Source organism: Callithrix jacchus, chromosome 9, assembly GCF_049354715.1.
Source record: "Callithrix jacchus isolate 240 chromosome 9, calJac240_pri, whole genome shotgun sequence".
NCBI classification, from domain to species: domain Eukaryota; kingdom Metazoa; phylum Chordata; class Mammalia; order Primates; family Cebidae; genus Callithrix; species Callithrix jacchus.
This window is the reverse complement of record NC_133510.1, coordinates 14,858,803-14,882,480: the sequence shown is the minus strand read 5'-3', so window position 1 is coordinate 14,882,480 and position 23,678 is coordinate 14,858,803. Positions and strand designations below refer to the sequence as shown.

The 23,678-nt window shown below is 48.9% G+C and overlaps 1 protein-coding gene across 6 annotated transcripts in view; it reads right to left on the bottom strand.

Moving 5' to 3' along the window:
• The window catches only part of WNT5B (Wnt family member 5B), a 122,713-nt gene that overhangs the window by 4,770 nt on the left and 94,265 nt on the right, over positions 1-23,678 (bottom strand). The window contains exons 1-4 of one of the 6 annotated variants that reach the window (XM_003733706.5): positions 11,662-11,812; positions 9,627-9,763; positions 8,185-8,432; positions 1,898-2,190 (exon numbers count right to left, since the gene is read on the bottom strand). In XM_003733706.5, coding sequence (XP_003733754.3) covers positions 1,898-2,190; positions 8,185-8,432; positions 9,627-9,706 — 621 coding nt within the window. In that variant the 5' untranslated portion in view covers positions 9,707-9,763; positions 11,662-11,812. Of the gene's footprint in view, positions 1-1,897; positions 2,191-8,184; positions 8,433-9,626; positions 9,764-10,251; positions 10,418-10,696; positions 10,855-11,661; positions 11,813-23,678 lie in introns of those variants that run through there. The other 5 variants (XM_035255429.3, XM_035255430.3, XM_054239181.2 and 2 more) reach the window with 5 other exon arrangements.

Genomic DNA, 23,678 nt, shown 5'->3' with positions numbered 1-23,678 from the left:
GCGCAGTGTTCCAACCAGGACCTCAACAACTGGATCCACTTCAGGCATTCCAGAGATCAAGTGTGGATTTTAACCACTTCGCTGACGTCTCTGCTCCTCAGGCTCAGACACCCAAAGGCGTGGGCAAATGCACTGGGAGACAGGATGCCTGAGAGGACTGGGTGGCTCCACACCCGGCCTGAGCAGAAGTCACCTGAGATGGCTCCAACCTCTCCGCCCTGGTTTAGCCCATAGAGATGAGCAACTACCAGTACTCCTCACATCACCACAGGCTGACACAACATTACATACACACTTTTCTGCAAAACAAAAGTAGCCTCTGGATAGGGGAAGTGTAAGAAAGACCCTGGGCAAATTACCCACTCTGGTCTCTACCTGATGTCCCATGCCTTCTGATGCTATGCCCACAGGTGCACTACATTCTACCCAGCCATACTACAAAATCCCCTTTCAGACAAAAGACACTTCCTATCCCATTTCTTTGATATGTGCTCCAATATATGAGTTTTTTTTTTTCCGAGACGGAGTTTCACTGTTGTTACCCAGACTGGAGTGCAATGGCACGATCTTAGCTCACCGAAACCTCCACATCCCAGGTTCAAGCTATTCTCTTGCCTCAGCCTCCCAAGAATTGGGGATTACAGGCATGTGGCACCACACCTGGCTAATTTTTGTATTTTTAGTGGAGACGGGGTTTCACCATGTTGGCCAGCCTGGTATCGAGCTCCTGGCCTCAGGTGATCCTCCCGCCTCAGCCTCCCAAAGTGCTGGGATTATAGGCGTGAGCCACCGCACTGGCCGCCATTCTCATATTTTAGTGAGTTCATCTTTGTTATGATACCTCACCTGTGACCTAGAGCCAGCTGGCTTGACATAGACCCCAGTGGGGACAACACTCAGAGAAAGAAGTCTGTGCTATTTCCCAAGAGGTCTTTTTCCAGGAGAAAGATCCTCTCACCACCCAGTGCTCAGACCTCAGCTCTTTCTCAGGGGAAACCCAGTGCACCCCCATGCTGCCCTCTGTCCCTGTTGACACTGGCTATGCAGAAGCAGCAAAAGGCAGAGCTTCCTGCAGGCAGGCCGTCCAGTCTTGTGTGGCAGAGGCAGCCATGATGGGGGGGCGGGTAGCAAAAAAAAGAGGAGGCCGGATCTGTGGAACCAGATGCAGGCAGAGGGGCCACACTCTCCAGCACCCCACCTAGGAGCCATGACGCTGCTGCCCAGGTGTGCTCTGCACATACAATGAACCAAGCTCCCCTCAGACTGTATTGTTGTCCCTACTGAAACTGAGGCTGAAAAGGTGGTCACATCTTACATGAGACTGGGGAGGCTGCTTGAGCCTTAAACGGGCGGCTGTCTTCTCACACTTCTACTTAGCTTTAAAAACTCACAACACAGACGGGTGTTTGTCATTAGTACTTGAATGCGCTTTTTGACTGGGTTTCTGCATGACTGGGTTTCTGTGACAGCAGCTCTTAAAAGACTCTGTTTTTACCTGAGCCTTTAACACACCATAAACCCTAGATAAGATCTGAGAGCGTAAACATCCACAGGCCTTATCTGTTCAAGTGGCAAAGCAGGGGTGGCCAAGACAAGAGCTCTGCTCTAATCCTATGTCTGGAATTCGGATCCCAACATTGCAGCTAAGCCCTCTAGGGACTGTGGAATAATAAATAAAGTGTAAAAAAAAAAAAAAAAGCACATGTGCCCATTGGGAAGTGGGGCATTCTGAAAAGGATTTGTTCAATAATGTGGACATCTAAATTTGCAATTGTAGGGAAGAATCTTCACGGTCAGACTAGTCTGCTTCCCTCATGGCCAGGCCACGGCTGGTGGCACAGCCCGGGAGCAGCCCCACGGGTCTGCAGTGCCGGGAGGCCGGGGAGGCCCAGCTTACCCTGCGACCCGCCTCGTTGTTCTGCAGGTTCATGAGCACGCGGCCCTGCTCCTCCGATCCCTTAGCAAAGTTCTTCTCTCGCTCCCGGGCATCCACGAACTCCTTTGCGAAGCGGTAGCCGTACTCCACATTGTCCCCACAGCCGCCCCACAGCCAGTCCCGGGGCAGGTCCTTGGGCCGCGCCGTCCTGCTGCAGCCACAGGTCGAGAGCTCGCCCTCGCGGCAGGCCCGGCTGATGGCGTTGACCACGCCCGCGGCGCTCACCGCGTAGGTGAAAGCGGTCTCTCGGCTACCTGCAAGAGGAGGCAGGGGCAGTAAGGGGGTGCACGCTCCTCTCCCGGAGACCTGTCCTGCTCCCCATCGCCCCCAGCTGACCTGCACACCACAGCGTCCGCCGACACTCCTGGGGCAGATCAGGAGGAGCCCTTTTCACTTCCCAGAGCTCGGATGCTTGAAAACGTCTTTATAATGGGCTGAAATCGGCTCAGTTTTACTTCCGCCTCTTGGCCCTAGCTCAGCCCTCTGAAACTACACAGAATAAAACAAGTCCCTCGGCCTCGGCCTGCACTAATACCCACTGCAGAAGAGCCTGCCTGACCTGTAGATTCCTAGGAGGGAGACCTCAGCGGAGGGGAGAATGGGCAGTCGGAAACACACGGAAGTGGGAGTCCAACGGAGTGAGGCTGAGGAAGAAATCGTGGGATCGATGATAGGACGCTGTATCCGAGCAGGAACGTCTGCCGCATAGATGCCACTTCTCACCGCTCTCTGAGCTACGCATCTGTCTGTCTGTATTGCTGCCATTATCTAGCCAGATAGTGGCAGAGGCCAGGACTCGAAAGCGAACTAGAATTACAGTGTCCAAAAAATCCAAGCGGTCTCCCCTCTCTCTTCCATAGGCATCCACACTGCCTCCTAACTCAGGAGCACTGGGAATCACACCTACAGCACCGACCATTCCAGGCACTCATCACGGTCCCTCCAAATACCCAGATCATTTTCCAGTAGAAAACCCCAACTATGTTCCCCTTTACTGCTGTGGCGAACGACCTGAAAATTCATATAATGTATGTTCTATCCCAATAAAATGCCTGTTTCACGATACTCAGCTATCAGGGAAATGTAAGCCCAAATCACATCCACTAGGATGGTTATCATCAGAAAGATATCCAGTAACAAGTTGGAGAGAATACAGAAAAACCAGAACCCTCCCATATTGTCAGTGGGAAGGGTAAGCAGTGCTGCTGCTTTGGAAAACAGCCTGGGAGTCTAAGGCTAACAGTCAACAGGTTAAACGTAGAGTCCCCATGAGACCCAGCAAGTCCACTCCTAAGAACATAGGCAAAGCTCCTCCTTTTGCTGTGCTCGGCTTTCTTGTGCTGTGCAGGTGTTGTGTTATTTTTACAGATTGAAGGTTTGTGGCAATCCTGCTACACACCCATCACTGCTACTTTTCCAATAGCATATACCTACTTTGTGTTTCTGTGTCAGCATTTTTTAGCAATAAAGTATTTTTAATTAAGATGTGTATCTTTTTAAAAGATGGAATGCTGTTACATACTTAATAGACTATAAGATAGTGTGAACATAACTTTTACATGTGCTGAAAACCAAAACATTCATTTTATTGCAATATTCACTTTATTACAGTACACTGGAACCAAACCTGTGCTATCTCAGATGTATGCCTTTATACCCAAGAGCAGTGAAAACACATGTCCACATAGAAACTTACTCATGAATGCATCTGGCAGCATTATTCATAAAAGGCAAAAAAAATGGACATAACCAAACTGTCCATCAATGGGTAAATGGGTAATCAGAATGTGGTATTATTCATGCAATGGAATATTATTCAGCCATAAAAAGTGGCTGGGCATGGTGACTTACACCGGTAATCCCAGCAACTTGGGAGGCCAAAGCAGGAGGATCACTTGAAGTCAGGAGTTTCAGAACAGCCTGGCAACACAGCAGCACCCCATCTCTAAAAAAGCATTAAAAAAAATTAGGCCAGTCATGGTGGTTCATGCCCGTAATCCTAGCACTTTGGGAGGCTGAGGCGGACAGATCATCTGAGGCCAGGTGTTCAAGACCAGCCTGGTCAACATGGTGAAACCTGTCTCTACTAAAAATATAAAAACTAGCCAGGCGTGGTGGCGGGCTCCTGTGATCCCAGATACTTGGGAGACTGAGACAGGAGAATCATTTGAACCCAGAAAGCATAAGTTACAGTGAACAGAGATCACACCATTGCACTCCAGCCTGGGCAACAAGAGTAAAACTCCATCTCAAAAAAAAAAAAAATTAGCTGATATGGTGGCATATGAGTGTAGTCCCAGCTACTCAGGAGGCTGAGGTGGAAAAATTGCTTAAGCCCAGGAGTTGGAGGTTGCAATGAGCTATCACTGCACCACTGTACTCCAGTCTGGGCAAGAGTGAGAACCTGCCTCTAAATATATATATAGACTACAACACAGATGAACATTTAGATCATCATGCTAAGTAAAAGGACCCAGTCGCCAAAGGTCACGTATGATATAATCCCATTCATAAGAAATGCCCAGGCCGGGCGTGGTGGCTCATACCTGTAATCCCAGCATTTTGGGAGGCCAAGGCGGGTGGATCACGAGGTCAAGAGATCGAGACCATCCTGGTCAACATGGTGAAACCCCGTCTCTACTAAAAATACAAAAAAAAAAATAGCTGGGCATGGTGGCGCGTGCCTGTAATCCCAGCTACTCAGGAGGCTGAGGCAGGAGAATTGCCTGAACCCAGGAGGCGGAGGTTGCGGTGAGCCGAGATTGCGCCATTGCACTCCAGCCTGGGTAACAAGAGCGAAACTCCGTCTCAAAAAAAAAAAGAAATGCCCAGTAGAGGCAAATCCATAGAGACAGAAAGAACAGTGGTTGCCTGGCGTCGCGGGTTGGGGTGTGGAGAGTGGGGCAGCTCACGGGAGTGTAGTTTCTCTATGGAGTGGTGAAAATGTTATGGAATTAGATCATGGTGACGGCTGGGCAACCTGTGGCTGTGCTAAAAGCCACTGAAGTGTGCACTTTAAAATGGTGAATTTCATGGTATGTGAATTACATATCTTGATAAAGCTGTTATAAGAAATAATAAATTATATTCATAGGGACTTAGAAATGGACAGAAGGGAGGGATTCAATCCTGATCTCGGAGATTAAACCAGGTAGAGTCCCACAATCCTGTCTTGGAAGGTAGACAGAGAAGCAGTCTGAAATCAATCAATAGGCCAAGAAAAATCTCCCCCTTTGCCCTGCTTCTTGATGATCTGGGCATGACACAGTGAAGTTTACAAGCAGACCATGCTGAGTGAGTTTGTTTTTCTCTGTTAACCAGTGGCTGGCTTTTAATCAGTTGTGAAGTAAGAACAGCCCAAGAAAAACGGAAATGATGGCAGGAAGTTACACTCACGATTCAGCCAATAAGACCTGGTCTAGTGGGCTCAGAATGTGACAAGGAGCATGGGGGGATGGTAAGATGGCCAAAGAGGCTCTCAGGCGGGAGGGTCTGGGCCCCACTTTGAGGAGCTCATCTCCTGAAAATGCAGCCTCAACTGCCTGACATGGCATCCTGGAACAGGAGGGAGCCTCCCAAGCTTCAACCTCGAGCTATCCTCCATATCCACCAGGAGCTTTCCTTCTACAGAGTTCCTCAGAGAAGCAGGCTGGATTTTCAAGACAACCCATTCCATCTTTTTGTAATGACTCTAATCACCAGAATGCTCCTTCTTGTATTAAGCTGAAATATGTCTCCTGTGATTTCTGCCTGCTGCGGATGCACTGTGCTATAATCCCTTTCCCATTTGACAGCTCTTCAGTGTTTGAAAACAACTAATCAGCCTTTTACATTTTCACTTTTCCAAGCTACATATGTCTGATTTATTTCTATCATTCTTTAGCAAACATATTTTTCAGAGTTGAATCAGCCCTTTCAGAACTGCCTTCAGCTGAACCTGACGCACACCAGGCCTGACGCACTCTGACAGCTCTAACCTGTCCTTACTCTCTGGGATCCCAATTTGTCCTCCGCTGCACTGCCTGCCTCTTTCAGTTGGGTCTCTATCAGAAGCTGGGTGTGGGTAGCTCTGACTTCACGGGGCAGCCTTTGGGCCCTTGGGTAAGCCCAGTGAGTACCCTCTACTGTTGCTATCCTCGGCAAGAAAGGGATAATTTGGGGCTTCAGAACGGGTATGCAATGTAGTGGGTTATCTACATATGCAACAGTTCAGAGTTGAAACTCTAACCATCTCAAGGATAAATGGCTAAAAAAAAAAGCAGCCATGGAGCTACTAGAGGGACATGCACCTTTCCCCTAAAGGAGACAGCAGAGCAATTTCATGCCCTCTGTCTTGCATAGCAGCCCAAGGTGCCTCCAAGCTCCCTAGGCAGGGGCTGGGCGACTCGGAGGCTCCTCCGAGGGGCTCTGCCGCCCTCTGGTGACTGACTTTTGCTACTGCTTCAAAGGCGAAAGGAAGTCTTAGAAAGTCATTTTCAACACAGGGCAAGGACCGACCAGGAGCTACTCTGGGCTCAGTGGGGAGGAAGGGAGGACAGCCTCCTAGGTAGCATGAGCCTTCAGGGAAGCTATAAAAAGGAAGGAGGAAAATGAGGCAAACAGAAGGGTTCCTTTTTGTAACAGAATAGGGCACAGAGAGATGGGCTGTCTTCGACAAAGCGTACTTTCTCTGAGCACCTAGGGCACACCTAAACCCAGCGCGGTGTCTTTGCCTGCCAACCCCTTTCTTTCCTAAAGTACCCCCTCACTCTGAGGCCTTTATGCACATGAAACACACATGAAAAGGATCTAGCCAATAGCAGGCCTACATTAGGTCCCCAATAAACATGAACTCCACTCCAGAGACTAGAGAACACTCTGCACCGAGGCTGTCCTAGTTTCCTTGCCCAAAACACAGGGCAGGGAGTGCTGCCGAGACTTTCACCAGGGAGAAGAGGCAAATACCAAGTGGATTTGAGAAGAATCAATAAACTGTGAGTGAGTCACACTAAGCCCCCAAGTCCACTCTTTTGGGAAAGCAGCCCCGTAAGACTGTCCCAGGAACACCAGGACCTTCTTTTTATATATCCTGAGTTACTGCTAAAGGAAGCAAAAGAGCAGCAAGTTTCAACATGTACTTTCCCCATCTTTAATTCCCTCTCCCTCTTAAAAAAAATTTTTTTTATAGAGACAGGGGTCTCACTATGTTGCCCAGGCTAGTCTTGAACTCCTGGCCTCAAGGAATCCTCCTGCCTCAGCCTCCCAGAGTGCTGGGATTACAGGCATGAGCCACTGCCTCGGGCCCTACCTCTCAATATGGGACAGAGAGGGTAGGGAAAGAGGTCTGGAATAAGTGGGAGGGGGAAGGAGCCTTCCAAGTATTCTCCCTAAGAGAGGAGCAGGAAATCTCCACCTCCCCAACTCCGCTGCCACGCTAAAATCCCTCTCTGGGGAGACTCCAGCCTCAGGTAACCTTTTGAAGGGAGGTGTTCTGGGAGAATGTCAGGCTGGAGGAACACAGCGTTCTAACACTTCCCTTTTATGGCCCTGGGGATAAGACCCAGTAGAATAGGGCCGGATTTCTCAATTTCTCGCCAGAGAGGGGAGGATTGCATTTCAAAAGGACGTAAAACAATTAGACCTCACATCACACCTCCAGCTAAGCAACTGGGTAGCCCAAGAATCCTTGGCCAGCAGTGGGAGAGGGGAGGGGACAGGAATCCAGGAAGACTTGGCCCTCTCCCTCTCATCTTTGTCTTTCGTCTGACCCCTTCCCCCACGTTCCCACGTCCCTTTCAAATGAAGACGCTGGGACTGGACGAGGTTAGGGTGGTGACAGCTATCACCAGTTTGGCCCGATATTTCTATCCCTCTTTGGAAGGTTCAAGTGGAAGAGGCAAAAATCCTATAGATACTCAGGGCTGCAATTTCTCGTTTTCTACCCAAGGCTCTTCTTTGCACTGAGAGACAAAGGCAGTGGCGGTGGGCGGGCCTCCTAATCCACTCTAAATCAACTCAGATATTCTGCCCCCTCTCAGGGCGAGTCCCGAGCAGCCTGCCCCAGGTGAACCTGGAAGGCAGAGGACTAGGGAATGCCAAGCTGTGGTTACTGCAGTGTCCCAGAGCCCGCGGCCTCGTGTGCCTCTCTCAGTTGCCAAGCCTAGAGAGAACCCCATTAGGCTCCATCTGGGCTCTCCCTGTGCCAGTCCTGAGGGAGCTTAATTGCTCCCAGACAAGATGAGTGCAGTTCCTTAGCGCAGCCCTCTTACCTATCTGCATGACTCTCCCAAAGACAGACGCGTTGTCCACTGTGCTGCAGTTCCACCGCCGCTGCCGGAACTGGTGCTGGCATTCCTTGATGCCTGTCTTGGCTCCCTCCCCTATGTAGGCCATGTGCTCCTGGTACAATTGGCACAGCTTCCTCTGGCCAGGGGAGAGCCCAGGAAGCTGGCTGCACACAGGCTGGGCACCGATGATAAACATCTCGGGTCTCTGCACCGGGTTCATAGCTAATGACCTACAACAGCAATCCAGAAAGGGGAAAACAGGGCCAGGAGTGAGCATACGCCTGTGTGCAGCACGAAGTCATTCATTCAACACATTCATTGAATGCTTCCCTGTGTACAAGGTGTTGGAAAGAAAAATGAGTAAATCAGAGTGCCGGCCTTCGAAGGACAAATGAATGAAACTGAGGCTTGCGAGACTGCCAAATGCCTCAGACAGACTCGAGCTCCCAGATCTGCTGTGATCAGATAGGAAAATAGCTCTTATGGCTGAAGAGAAGCCTTTATAAGGAGATGGCCAGAGTTTGAACTGACTCTTAAGAACGAGGGAGCAGGCAGATAAGATGACAAGGGGTGGGGGGCAGCTCTTCATTATAGGTAGAGGGCAAAAAGAGCCAAACCTCAATGGGAGAGCACAGGCCTCATTCAAGTAGTGGGAGTGACTGGTTCAGGGCAGCCCAAGTGCAGGATACACCATGGAAAGCAATCAATTCCTTTCCGCGGAGCTCCCTGGTGCCTTTAAAATCCAATCGCTTTCCATACATCACAGTCTATTCCCCATGTTTGCACTGCCACATCTAACTTCCTCATCCACTCTTCACCAGTTCAGAGGCTCTGCCTTTTGCTCTCATCTACCAGCCACATAGAACGTTAGATGAGAAGGCTGCGGATTTGCCATCTGAGTAAAAATGCCAGTGGCAGAGACCATGCAAAATAGGTGGTGATCGCCTGCCATTTCCATGTCAGCTTGGCAATGACAGTAGCCTTTAAAACAGAAGAAGAAAGCCACCCATGGTGCTGTGAACCCCTCACCTGCTCTTCAGACTTAGAAAAGAGGAATTCTATCTCCTACCAGCAAAACACACAAAACCAGGAACAAAAACTACCAAGTACTGATATTCTTGTTGACCCAAGAGCAATTTCTAACAATTCATGGGCATGAGGGTAGGTCCAAGGAAAAGGGAATGTGGACAGGATTAGAGAAAAAAAAACCAAATGAATGGGTCCTTTAACCTCCAGGAACCCTTGCAAAGGTAAAAGTTCTTGAGAGAGACACAGAGCATTCTTAGTTTTCCTGGGATAAAAGAGGCCCTTAGTATTCCTAGGAATCAAGGCATAATGGTGACACATGGTGCCCTTCCTTCTCATCTCAGCTGCTGAAGGAGACCTCAGGCTGTGCAGGCAGGACCTCAGCCCCTCTTACTCACCACCAGGAGTTGGCTTCTATCAGAAGCTGAACCCAGCTGGACAGCAGAGCAGCTGTGAACAGCAGCAGCAGGCTGGGCATGGTTGGCCTCAGCCCTGCCCAGTGCCCTGGGACTGACAGCTTCCAGAGTAGGGCTCCCTGGAGAAAACAGAAATGAAGAGATAGTCGGTGTGGAAACTCAGCGGATAAGGGCAGACAGGCGCCAGGGGTGAGGTGGAGAAAAACGCACTGATGCTTACGCTGCTGGCTCCCCACAAAGAAGTTCAGCCTTTCCAGCCTCCACCTCCCGCCGCTCATCTTCCCACCCTAGGGCTTCTGTCTCTTACCCCAAACTGTGGGAACCCTGCGCAGGACCTAATTCCCAAAGAAATAATGAGCTGAGAAACCAGAGAGAGAAATGAAAACAAATCATGCCACGAGCGGAGCTTGGGCCGTTCCTCCGTTGGGGATCCGGGAGGCCCCTCTGTGGCAAAGCACACCTGCCCTGCTGCAGAACATCCACAGAAATGAGGCCCGTCCTGCCCAGTCCAGCCCCTCCCTGCCTCTCACTCCAGCCCAGAGGCTTACTCCTCTGAACATCAGGCTCTCCTTTGTGAAATTAAAAAATGTTGGTGAATTGAATTTACCTGCGCCCAAAGAGGAGTTTCCCCTCTCCATCTGTACCCTTCTCACCCTCAGCAAGTTTTCCGAGTCCCAGCCCTTGTTTACAGATCTAGGACTTTTCACTTTCGCAAGTCACCTTCTTCGAGAAATGGAAAAGCTACACCGCGAACTGCCGGCCCAGAAAGCTTTGGTGGCTGAGGTGGTGCCTCCCTAGGCGGCCCCTGCCCCTCCTGGCATCGTGGCCCTCAAGGGCGGCACTGAGCACCCCAGCAGCTGAGCCAGGGACACTGCCAGCGCCAGGCGGCAGTTCTGGCATCAAACGCCTGAGCTGAGAACACATCTTCCAGAAGCCAGAGCCCTTCCCTGGTAGCTCCCAAGTCTCCCACCTCTTGGCTTCCTGCCTGCTCTAACTCAGCCTGTGCCTCTATCCATCCCCAAGAACCCCGGTCCCCAGCCCCTCAGACCCACGGCAGATCCGTGCTGCTGGACCCCAGAGCAAGCCTGCGCCTACAGACACACGCCCCCTGCGGCTCCCCCGCAGTCCTCCCGGGCCTCCAGCTGGGCGTGACCCGCGCCTCCTGAGGCCCCGGACCTGATGCGCGCAGCGCCGCGCGCCCCGGCTCACTGCGCACTCTCGCGCGTCGGCGTCCCCAGGCTTTCCGGGAGGGGGCGGCAGGTGCTTCGGGTCATCAGCCCAGTAAATATTTTTGTGCTGGGACCACCAGGAGAGGGAGGTGGCCCGAGCAGGGTCCAGGAGAGCTGGGACACAGCCTTTCCCCCACCCCCTTTGGGTTTTCCTTTTCGAAGTCTCAGCTGGGGCGAGGGCATCAACAGGCAGGTGTGTGGGGCCGGCAGGGGACAGATCAAAGAAGAAACTTGCTCCTTCCCCTTTGTCATGCAGAGCCAGCTCGGAAATGAGCCGGCCTCCAGCCCGGGACTAACAGCTCCCGCACCCGACTCTCCTCAGACCTCCCCTCCTCTGGAGGATGCCCCTCCTCCTCCCCTCTTCCCCATAAATCCTCCCCGTCCCCCAGGGAGGGAGGTATGTGAATGCGCCGACTGGAACCGGGAGAGATGGAGCAGAGATAGGGCTGGCACCAGGAGCTAATGGTTTTATGGATGGGAGGGGACCAGGTCCCGGGTAGGGAGGACGAGAGAAAAGCTTCAAAGCGATTCCTTGTCCAAATATCCTTAACTCCACCTACCAGTCCTTCCCGGGATTGCAAAGCTAAGGCTGCCCCAGGCCCTCCAGCTTCTCCAGCCTTTTCCCTGCGCCCCGCAGCCTCCTGCCCAGCCCGTGCCCCGCCCACCACCCTGCGGCCTGCAACACCTACTCTCCCAGGGGACTTTGATCCTCGCACATCTCCACCGCCAGGTAACAGAGTTCTTCTTCCCCACCTGTGACACTTGTCCCTCACACCAGTGCCTCTCACCTCTGTCACCCTTCCATCAGGCTCCAGTGAAATCTCTCTGGCCCTGCAGGTCCTAGTTTCAGCCCAGGCTACATTGTTTTCTGAGCCAAAGACAGGCGTTGGTCCCTGCTGATGGTCACTGTGGCTTTGACTGCCTCAAGGACAGTCTGACAAGGCAACTAGGGCCAGACTTCCCAGGAGCTGCTAATCCCGCCCTCAGTGCCTAATAAACATATATGGAGGCAGGAATCACTCCCTCAGCTGTTTCCACTCCACCCCTCGACCCCCGCCCCTGCCCTCAGCTTTCCACCAGACTCTCAGCCCATTAAAAATGTTTTTAAAATTGCCCCCAAAAATGGCTCTAACATGTGCAGTGGCTTGCTTCTTTCTCTGACTTCCAGAAGTGTGGTACGTGAAACTGAATTCCCCCATACACACGTGGGTGCATGCTCTCACACATACGCACACACACACCAGCCCCCTCAGGATGCTCTCTATCCTGGCAGACAGATGCAAGCCAGTCCTTGAGTGGTCACAGAACTGAAGCCAGGCAGCTGTTTGTCCTCTCCTACATTCTTGTGCTGGGGTGGGCTGGGGTGGGAGGAGAAAGGACCCCTTAAAGGGTAAATGCTGGCGACTGGTTTCATCAGCATGGGCAGAATGGGAACTTCTTGCCTCAACCCAACTGGGGCGGCAGGAAGCTGTATGGGGGCTGATGGTTTTGTGTTAATGAGCAGGTCACATTGGGACCCCGTTTATGGGTCACTATTGAGATTTATAGCAGGATTGAACCAGGGGAGGCTCTCCGTTGTATAGGAAGAAAGATCTGGTAAATGCCCAGCAGGCAGGGAAAGCTCATTGCAATAACAACTACAGACTTCGACAGAGATCTAAAAAGTTTCCCCTTCCTAAGACACAAATGCCAATTCAAATGCACCAAACACAGTAGTTAAGAATGTGGGGCTCTTTCGGAGGCTGAGGTGCACAGATTATCTGTGGTCAGGGGTTCGAGACCAGCTTGGCCAACATGATGAAAGCCTGTCTGTAATAAAAAACACAAAAATTACCCCGATGTGGTGGCACACACCTGTAATCCCAGCTACTTGGGAGGCTGAGGCAGGAGAATTACTTGAACCCATGAGGTGGAGGTTGCAGTGAGCTGAGATCGCACTACTGCACTCCAGCCTGGATGACAGAGCAAGACTCCATTAAAAAAAAAAAAAAAGAGGCCAGGTGCGGTGGCTCAAGCCTGTAATCCCAGCACTTTGGGAGGCCGAGGAGGGCGGATCACAAGGTCAAGAGATCGAGACCATCCTGGTCAACATGGTGAAACCCCATCTCTACTAAAAATACAAAAAATTAGCTGGGCATGGTGGCGCGTGCCTGTAATCCCAGCTACTCGGGAGGCTGAGGCCGGAGAATTGCTTGAACCCAGGAGACGGAGGTTGCGGTGAGCCGAGATCGCGCCATTGCACTCCAGCCTGGGTGACAAGAGCGAAACTCTGTCTCAAAAAAAAAAAAAAATGTAGGAATCAGTGTCTCTATTCTTTAGTAATGACTGGAAGGCCGTGGGGAGGGAAAGATGCAAAATTCCCAATAGGGATCCTTCCACAAGCCAGAATGAGCTGGTCAGACATCTGCTCTGCTCCTCCTCTTCATTCAGCCATTCAGCCATTCAAAACATTCATTAAACAAATGAATTACCCACTGGGTGCCTAGTATGTGCCAGTTACTGCTCTAAGTGCCAGAGACATGGCAGCAAACAAATACATAATACATTGGGTCCAGTGAATACTATCAGAAAAATAAAGAGGGGACCAGAATCAAGTATGGGAAGGGGTGGTAGTACACTTGGTGTAGGGTTCTTGGGAAGACTACTCTCTGAAATATCTGTGCCCCCAAAACCACTGTGTAGGCAGGATGGTGGGAGGGGGTGTAACCCTGCTACACCTCCAAAACCCCCTCTAGGGTACGTCCAAGAGACCGCACTGCCCCACTTCACCATCACAACTGAAGAGGTGCGTGTTTGAAGACAGGAAAGCAAGGATCTCTTCCTTTTTCTGCTAGTCACCCATTTTCATTCTCTTAAGGGGCCACATCCATCAAGCCTAGAGTTGAGACCTAAAAGAGGGCCCGGAACAGGTACAGCTGAGCCCCCAAGCATGTCTGTACTTTCTATCGTACTTCAGAACAGTGCCTGAAAAAAAATCCCCGCCCCACAGACAGACAAGGGGTGATTCCAGGTCCTCAGCCGTTCACACAGTCCCACTGAAGCCTAGGACTGACTTCCCAGTGCCCAGAACTCAAGCAACTCCAGACTCCTTCGGGAAATGTAGCCACCTCCCACTCCTGCCCCTCTCCCCAGACAGGCAGGCTCACATCTAGAAACCTATGCAGAAATAGCCATGAGCCTACACGGGCACCTCTTCAAGGTTGCTGAGCAGGCTCCTTTGACATTGAGATCATACCTTCCAAGAGGCCTTCCCTGATCATCCCTCCCAGAGAAGGTCCCTACTGCCATTATTTTACTTCTAATTTCTCACATGCTTTTTGCCACAGCCTTTAATGTGACATGGAACAGTGTGGCATGCTCATCTGTTGCGGTTTTGTTTCTTGCCCTCAAAGGCTCTGGGAATGGTCTTATTTACCATTTTCTCCCCAGTGGATAGGATAGTATACAGGGGTATGTGGGAGATGCTAGAAAAATATTTGTTGAGTGAAAGAAAATAAAAGCACTCTTACTCGGTCATCCAATGGGGAGCTATTGAATGTGTGATTTAAAAATACACTTGTGGCCAGGTGCAGGGGCTCACATCTATAATCCTAGCATTTTGAGAGGCCAAGGTGGGAAGCTTGCTTGAGTCCAGGAGTTCAAGACCAGCCTAGGCAACACGGTGAGACCCCTGTCTCTACAGAAAATTTAAAAGTTAGCCGAGCATGGTGGTGCACGGGAGCCTGAGGCCAGAGGATTGCTTGAGCTGAGGAGTTCGAGGCTGCAGTGAGTCGTGATTGTGCAATTGCACTTCGGTGTGGGTGACAGATTGAGACCCTGTCTCAAAAAAAAATAAATAAAAGAAGAAGAAGAAGCTCATGCCTGTAATCCTAGTACTTTGGGAGGCCAAGGCAGGAGGATCACCTGAGGTCAGGAGTTCAAGACCAGCCTGGCCAACATGGTGAAACCTCCTCTCTACTAAAAATAAAAAATTAGCTGGGCATGGTGGTGGGCACCTGTAATCCCAGCTACTTGGGAGGCTGAGGCAGGAGAATTGCTTGAACCTGGGAGGTGGAGGTTGCAGTGAGCCAAGATTGTGCCACTGCACTCTAGCCTGTGTGACAAAGTGAGACTCTGACTCAAAAAAAAGAGAAAAAATAAGAATACATTTGCAATTTTGTTAATATTCCTGGCATAAGAGGGCAGACCATCTTAGCAGTCTTTGGAAAGGAAATCTTCCCTTTGTGAACTCCTGGCTGCATTGCTGTTGAAGGGTGGGCCTCGGACTGGATGATTTCCATGGGACAGGGGCAGGGGCAGGTGGAGGAGGAGAGGAGTTGCTAGCTGGAGTCCTGTGCCTTCTCTCCCTTTGGCCACTCATTTATCCTACTGCAGAGGAAGACTGTTTATGGACCTCAGAACAACAGACAAAAACCTCCTCAAATGTACATCAGGATCACTCATTTCCTTCCCAATTTCCAAGTGAGTACTCATCCTCCTGACAGCTAAACACCAGAGTAGTTCTTTTTTTTTTTTTGAGATGGAGTTTTCGCTCTTGTTACCCAGGCTGGAGTGCAATGGCACAATCTCGGCTCACTGCAACTTCCGCCTCCTGGGTTCAAGCAATTCTCCTGCCTCAGCCTCCCGAGTAGCTGGGACTACAGGTGCGCGCCACCATGCCCAGCTAATTTTTTGTATCTTTAGTAGAGACGGGGTTTCACCTTGTTGACCAGGATGGTCCTGATCTCTTGACCTCGTGATCCACCTGCCTTGGCCTCCCAAAGTGCTGGGATTACAGGCTTGAGCCACTGCGCCCGGCCAACACCAGAGTAGTTCTCTGTGGTCTCACTCATAACTGCACATAGATACCATACCAGTTTTCTCTAAAATACTAATTTTACATCATAATATCCCCTATTTGAAAACTTATAGTGGTTCCCAGTTCCTTAATTCCAACTTGGCTTCATCTCACCTCTTACTGCTTTCCTGTCTTTCCCAATATGAGGTCTTCTTTTCCAATCTCCTCCCACTCCTAGAACAAACCCTACTTTTCCCCCAAAACCTCATTCTGGTCCTCTTCCCAAGGAAGAGGAGCTCCTAGTGCACTGAACTAAGTGTTTTACATCTATTTTTCTCATTTAATCTTTACTAAAATTTGTGGTATATGTCATTATTATTCCCGCTTTGAAAATAGGAAAGTAAAATTAAGTACTTGTTCATACAGCAATTGCATGGTTGACCCTCAGTTGGAATCCAGATCTTTCTACTTTTTCCCAAACACAGGTCCTCTCTGTCGCTAGAGCATAATGCCTCCTCTGCTTTCTTTTCTTTTCTTTTTGGAGACAGTCTTACTCCACTGGCCAGGATGGAGTGCAGTGGCATGATCTCAGCTCACTGCAACTTCCGCCTCCCAGGTTCAAGTGATTCTCCTGCCTCAGCCTCCCGAGTGGCTGGGATTACAGGCGTGCACTACCACGCCCAGCTAATTTTTGTATTTTTAGTAGAAACGGGTTTCACCAGGTTGGCCAGGCTGGTCCCAATCTCCTGACCTCAGGTGACCCACCTGCCTCGGCCTCCCAAAGTGCTGAGATTACAATCGTGAGCCACCGCACCAAGCCTGCTTTCTTTTCTTCATCGCACCATCGCCCTGTTACTAAGGCTGCAAATGGCATGACAGTCAGAAAACAACATTTTGATATGCAAGAGGTAACACAAAGAGCAAGGTTTGTAAAACATGCCAAGTTACTAGTATAAGACACACATACATACACACAGAGCCTTGTGGGCGGAAACAGCTAAACTTCTCCCCTAGCCAAAATGCTATGTGGGTTGAGAATAGGCCAGGCTGCTTAAAGCTGGAGGAATTAAAATATACTAGTTTTAAAGAGGTGGTACTTAATTTTACTTCGGGATGGAAAAGACAAACTACGTTAAGAGCTAAGGGTCTGGCAGGGCGGACCCTGGTTTGGTGTGAGGGGCTCACGGGAGACACTGGCAAAGGTGAGGTACAGAGTGAATGTGAAGACACATAAGGTTTGGAGAAAACGTGGAAGAACGTTAGATCAGCCTTAACAGTGAAACTGACCAAGAAACTATGTCCTCAGCAAGAGAAGACTACTTTGATAGCACAAGATTGTCTTGCCTTTCCATGGATACAGCGACCAAAGAGCTCTTCACAAAGCCTAGATTTGACCACGTGACTTCTCTGCTTAAAACCCTTCAAAGGTTTTGTGTCATCCTAAAGGATGGAGTCGTAACTCCTCACCGCATTACACAAGGCCATCCAGAATCTGACCCCGCCAACCTTGCCATCCTCTTCAGGATTTTACTCTTTTCTCTAGAACCCCAAACTCCTTATACTCCTCACCCAGCCCCACCCTGTTTCTCCCCACTGTGCCTTGCTGCCTTCTGGGAATGGTTTTTTTTCTCTGTGCAGAGCAGCCTTCTTTGACATTGAGGTCACACTTTCCAAGAGCCCTTCCCTGACCATCCCGTCCAGAGAAGGCCCCCAGCACCATCATTCTGTTACTAGCTTCTCATATGTTATTGCCGCAGCATTTAACGTGACGTGGAACAGTGTGGCATGCTCATCCGTTGTGGTTTTGTTTCTTTCCCTCATATGCTCTGGAAATGGTTTTAAATAAACACCAGGCCAGGCGCGGTGGCTCAAGCCTATAATCCCAGCACTTTGGGAGGCCGAGGCTGGTGGATCACGAGGTCAAGAGATCGAGACCATCCTGTCAACATGGTGAAACACCATCTCTACTAAAAATAAATACAAAAATTAGCTGGGCATGGTGGCACGCTCCTGTAGTCCCAACTACTCGGGAGGCTGAGGCAGGAGAATTGCTTGAACCCAGGAGGCGGAGGTTGCAGTGAGCCGAGATTATGCCATTGCACTCCAGCCTGGGTAACAAGAGTGAATCTCCGTCTCAATAAATAAATAAATAAATACCATTTTCTCCTCTGTGGATAAGTGCACAAGGGCATTTGGGAGGTGCTAGAAAAATATTTGTTGACTGAAAGAAAAGAAAAGTCCTCCTCTGGCTCTCAGGGAAAGAGGAAGCGGGTCATGAAGGCCACCCTCTGTTGAAGACAAGGAGAGTCCCTTTGGCTTCCGAACAACCCGGTCCATTCACCTTGAGGGAGCTGCTTTGACTGTGCCTCCCCTTTTTGAGACTCCACTGCTAATTGAGATTTTGGAGATTCCTGGTCCCAGACATATCTCTCTGCCTTTTCCTCAAAGACGTGAGTAATATTTAGCTTCTAAGAGTAAAGTCCGGCACTGCTTAATAAGATAATGTGAAAATGTGGCCGGGTACAGTGGCTCACGTCTACAATCCCAGCACTTTGGGAGGCCAAGGCGGATGGATCACCAGGTCAAGAGATCGAGACCATCCTGGACAACATGGTGAAACCCTGTCTCTATTAAAAACAAAAAAAAAAAAAGATAGCCGGGAGTGGTGGCTCAAACCTGTAATCACAGCATTTCAGGAGGCTGGGGTGGGAGGATCACTTGAGGCAAGGAGTTTGAGACTGGTCTGGCCAACATGGTGAGACCTTATCTCTACCAAAAAAAAATTAGCTGGACACGGTGGCACATGTCTACAGTCCTCACTACTCAGGAGGCTAAAGCGGGAGGGTCGCAGGAGGTCAAACATGCAGTGAGCTATGATTGTACCACTGAACTCCAGCCTGGATGACAGAGGTTTCCAGAAAAATAAAAGTTAGGCCAGGCACGGTGGCTCACACCTGTAATCTCAGCACTTTGGGAGGCTGAGGGGGGCAGATTATGAAGTCGGGAGTTCGAGACCATCCTGGCCAGCATGGTGAAACCCCGTATCTACTAAAAATACAAAAATTAGCTGCCCATTGATAATTCAGTATCAATTACCCAGGAAAACTCCCATGATTACATGTTTCCGGTTTCTGGGGCAACACTGCAGGAATGAGGTCGAAGACGTAGGGGACCAGTACCCCTGGGTACTGCCCTTCTCATAAAATATGGGTCAAGTGACTCCTCCTAGAGAGCCAAGTATAGAAGTTAAAATGCTGATTGATTACACACTTTCATTTCAATCATGCATGTTCTCTGTCTTCCAATTCTCATCCTGGGTCCAGGACTGAAATCTTGGTATCTTTCTGACTCCTCTCTCTCCTTCGCCTTCCACCTTGAATCGATTGCCAAAGTCTCTTGATTGTATCTCTGCAGTGTTTTTTAATATATTCCCTATCACTATTCCTACTGTCATGCTCTGAGCTACTAAAAGAGTCTGCTAATTGAACTCTTTTTCTCTAACAAACTGCAAGTGTCTTATGTCCTTTTTTTTTTTTTGGAGACAGAGTTTTGCTCTTGTTGCCCAGGCTGGAGTGCAATGGTGAGATCTTGGCTCACTGCAACCTCTGCCTCCCAGGTTTAAGTGATTCTCCTGCCTCAGCCTCCCGAGTAGCTGGGATTTAAGGCATGTGCCACACACATCTAATAATTTTTTATTTTTATTAGAGGCAGGGTTTCTCCATGTTGGTCAGGTTGGTCTCAAACTCCCGACCTCAGGTGACCCGCCCACCTCAGCCTCCCAAAGTGCTGGGATTATACGCACGAGCCACTGCACCCAGCCCTTATGTCCCATTCTTATCTCTTGAAAGAATAAATGAATTTCCCGGCGTCCAGTTATCTAACTTTCAAAGTAACAGCCAGTACCCAGGTTTCTCAAAGTGTGGTCTGCTGTATCAGCATCATTTAGAAACTTGTTAGAAATACAAATTCTTTCTTTCTTTTTTTTTTTTCTGAGACGGAGTTTAGCTGTTGTTACCCAGACTGGAGTGCAATGGCACGATCTCATCTCACTGCAACCTCCGCCTTCTGGGTTCAAGCAATTCTCCTGCCTCAGCCTCCCGAGTAGCTGGGACTACAGGCGCGCACCACCATGCCCAGTTAATTTGTGTATTTTTAGTAGAGACAGGGTTTCACCTTGTTGACCAGGATGGTCTCGATCTCTTGACCTCGTGATCCACCTGCCTCGGCCTCCCAAAGTGCTGGGATTATAGGCGTGAGCCACTGCGCCCAGCCTAGAAATACAAATTCTTAAGCTCCACCAAGACCTAATAAATCTGACGCTCTGTGGATGGAGCCTAGCAATCTGTCTTAACAAGCCCTGCAAGTGCTTCCAATGCCTGTGAAAATTTGAGAACCACTGTAATTTAAGCCATCCATGGAAATAAGCAATGAATTAATACGCTAAGCCCTTCAAGTAACACGTATGTATTTTATTTTATTATTATGTGTTTATTTATTTTTGAGACAGAGTTTCACTCTTGTCACCCAGGCTGAAGTACAGTGGCGTGATCTTGGCTCACTGTAACCTCCACCTCCCGGGTTCAAGTGATTCTCCTGCCTCAGCCTCCCAAGTAGCTGGGATTACAGGCACAAGCCACCACACCCTGGTAATTTTGTATTTTTAGTAGAAAAGGGGTTTCTCCGTGTCGGCTGGGCTGGTCTCAAACTCCTGACCTTAGGTGATCCGCCCACTTTGGCCTCCCAAAGTGCTGGGATTACAGGTGTGAACACTTCTGCACCTGGCCTGAACTGTATACTTTCAATGGGTGAACTGTATGGTTTGTAAATTATATCTCAGGAAAGCTGTTACATTTTTAAAACTGTCACTGAAGATGCAGTTAATTCCACCCCACTATAGATGTCTGTGCATCAGGAAATAGGTCAAGAATAGCAACACTCTTGACTGGTTGGGTGCAGTGAGTGGCTCACGCCTGTAATCCCAGCACTTTGGGAGGCTAAAGTGGGTGGATCATTTGAGGTCAGGAGTTCGAGACCAGCCTGGCCAACATGGTGAAACCCTACCTCTACTAAAAATATAAAAATCAGCTGGGTGTGGTGGTAGAAGCCTGTAGTCCCAGCTACTCAGGAACCTAGGCAGGAGAATCACTTCAACCTGGGAGGTGGAGAACAGAATGGATAGAACAATTAACTGTGAGATACTATGACAGTGAATTATTATGCAGGAAAGAAAACGAGCTACAGTTACACGCAACCACATGCATGGTTCTTATGAACATGATGTTGGGAAGAAGTAAGTCACAAGAAAGTATATGAACCATGGTTCCATTCATGGCAAAACTATCTCATTTAGGGATCCACACATTGATGGTTAAGCCATAAAGAAAAGCAAGGAAATGTGGATGTCAGGGAGGGAGGGGGCTGTGATGAGGAAGGGGCTGGAGGAAGTTCCTGCGATGCCAGCGATGTTCTATTTTCCAACCTAGCGGTGGATGTGTGGCGGTTCACACTAGAGCTCTTTATTAGATGGTGCATATATTATGCTGTATGCAGTTTTCTGCATTATATTATACACCAAAAATATTTAAAAATAAAAAAAAAGTCTTATTAATACCTAATGGATTGAATGAAGGTCATTATATATTATATTTTCTTGGTGGAAAGTACAACTATAGTCTTGTGGGGCATGTGACTTTATTTTTATTTTTCGACTTAAAAAAGAGGATCTTCATACTCAAAAAGAAATAAATGTTAGGAAATTTAGGTACAGAGACAACCGCATGAGATAACTATTTGAGGGCAGGTGGGGCTGGTGGGAGGGAGTTCAGTACAAACCACATGGGTATCACGCAGACAGTGCCAGGCCTGTATCAACTGCACATGAACGGCAGCCACTGCGCCAGGAGCCGACTCTGCATTTTGCTTCTTCTCTTGCTCACTCCAGGAAATGAGGATCTGGCAAAATCACCCTGTGTCTCTCCATTTTTTTTTTTTTTTTTTTTGGTCAGTTATTACTACTTAGCCCTGTAGCTAGCTCTTTCTCTTGCATGCATTTTTTTGTTTCTAGATACCATTCTTCCTAAAAAACATTTTTTAAAAGTAGTAACCAAAGATGAATGCAATAATATACCAATGACTTTATCTGCAAATTCCACCACCTCTTAAAATAATCCCCGGATGCTCATCTTTCTTCTCAGCTCAATTAACACAGCCTTTCCCTGCCAGCCTTAATTATTTCTCCCGAGGGTCTCTGTCTCTAGGTCTCTCTCTAGTTCTTCCTTCCAAGCTTTGCTCAATGAGTCCACCTAGCCCTGAGGCATAGTATTCCTTTGTGTGATCTGCTTGTGTGTGTGTGTGTGTATGTGTAATCTACAGTTGGTAGAGATGAAAATAAAAAATTGGGCAGGGAGAGGCTGTACCAGCTCCACCATGACTGCAGCAGTCCTTTGGGAAGCCTTTCCTCCCAAATATTCTGTCTTTTCTTGTTGTTTCTCTAGCTTGCAGGAGAACAAATGTCTTAGGAGTGGGGAGGGGGTGGGGGCTCAGTAGGAATGATGAGATTTAAATTCTGGCCCTTAAGAAAAATGCTAAACTACCTTTCCCCAGAAATGTGTATGTCATTCCCAATGATAATGTACAATTTGGGGAGCATACAGCAAAACAGACCCAATGACAGTGCAGGGTGTCAGGGGCACAGAAATAAATTCTGAGGCCTCCACACTACAATCTAATGCTTGACGTTCCAGAGAATAGAGCTTTCCAGCTTCCAGCTCCTGGTGCCTGGAGCAGTGTGAAAGTGACCAACTCATGCACTGTGAGATTCCACGAAGTAGGCCGAGCATATCTCTAACACTCTTACAGTTCCCAGAAATGACAGATCCCAGCTGACTCATTTTACTAGGAAAAGCACAATTTTCTTCCCAGGTATCAAGCAAAAGTCCACTGGAAGTCTTATTCTGTGCAGATGATAAGAAAGAGGAGTTTTCCTTCTCCTGAATACTGATGAAATACTTTAAAAGATGCTCTAGAAAAGAAGGCGGAAGTGTATGGGCCACAGGTCAGTGTGGATTAGGAATTGTTTCAAGAAACATGGCTGTGGACTTTCTTTTCAAGGGTTGGAGGATTGAGGGGTGTTTAGATGCTCTTGTCTTGCAAGTAATCTATTTTCCTTTTTTTTTTTTTGAGACGGAGTTTCGCTGTTGTTACCCAGGCTGGAGTGCAATGGTGCGATCTCGGCTCACTGCAACCTCCGTCTCCTGGGTTCAAGCAATTCTCCTACCTCAGCCTCCCGAGTAGCTGGGACTATAGGCACGTGCCACCATGCCCAGCTAATTTTTGTATTTTTAGTAGAGACGGGGTTTCACCTTGTTGACCAGGATGGTCTCGATCTCTTGACCTCGTGGTCCACCTGCCTCGGCCTTCCAAAGTGCTGGGATTATAGGCGTGAGCCACCGTGCCCAGTCGAAGTAATCTATTTTCACCAGATCTAGATTATAGCTGTACTCTAGGGGACCTCAATATACATATTCTATGTATAAATATATACATATAATTGTGTTTCTTATATATTGCATATATAATAATCATTGTACTAAACGCATTTATAAATCTGGATTTTCACATGTGGTGTTTTCTGAAAGTAGTTATATTGACTCTTTCTAAACAATTCTGTAATTCCCCTCACCTTCAGAAACTCAGATAAGAAGTTATGGCCTCACCTAATTCCAGTCTTCTTGCTCTGTTGAAATCCTACTGAAGCTGTCAACCTTCTCCTTCAAAAATTAGCAATTTCCATTTGGAAGAGTAGGATAGTTAGTTTAGTTTTGTAAACAGGCAGGAGATGAACGGAACAGCGGAAGTACGGCAGCCGGGTCCACAGCACCTTCAATGCCGAGCCCCAGAGCCTGTAGGGCAGCTGGGTCCACAGCACCTTCAATGCCGAGCCCCAGAGCCTGTAGGGCAGCTGGGTCCACAGCACCTGCAATGCCGAGCCCCAGAGCCTGTAGGGCAGCTGGGTCCACAGCACCTTCA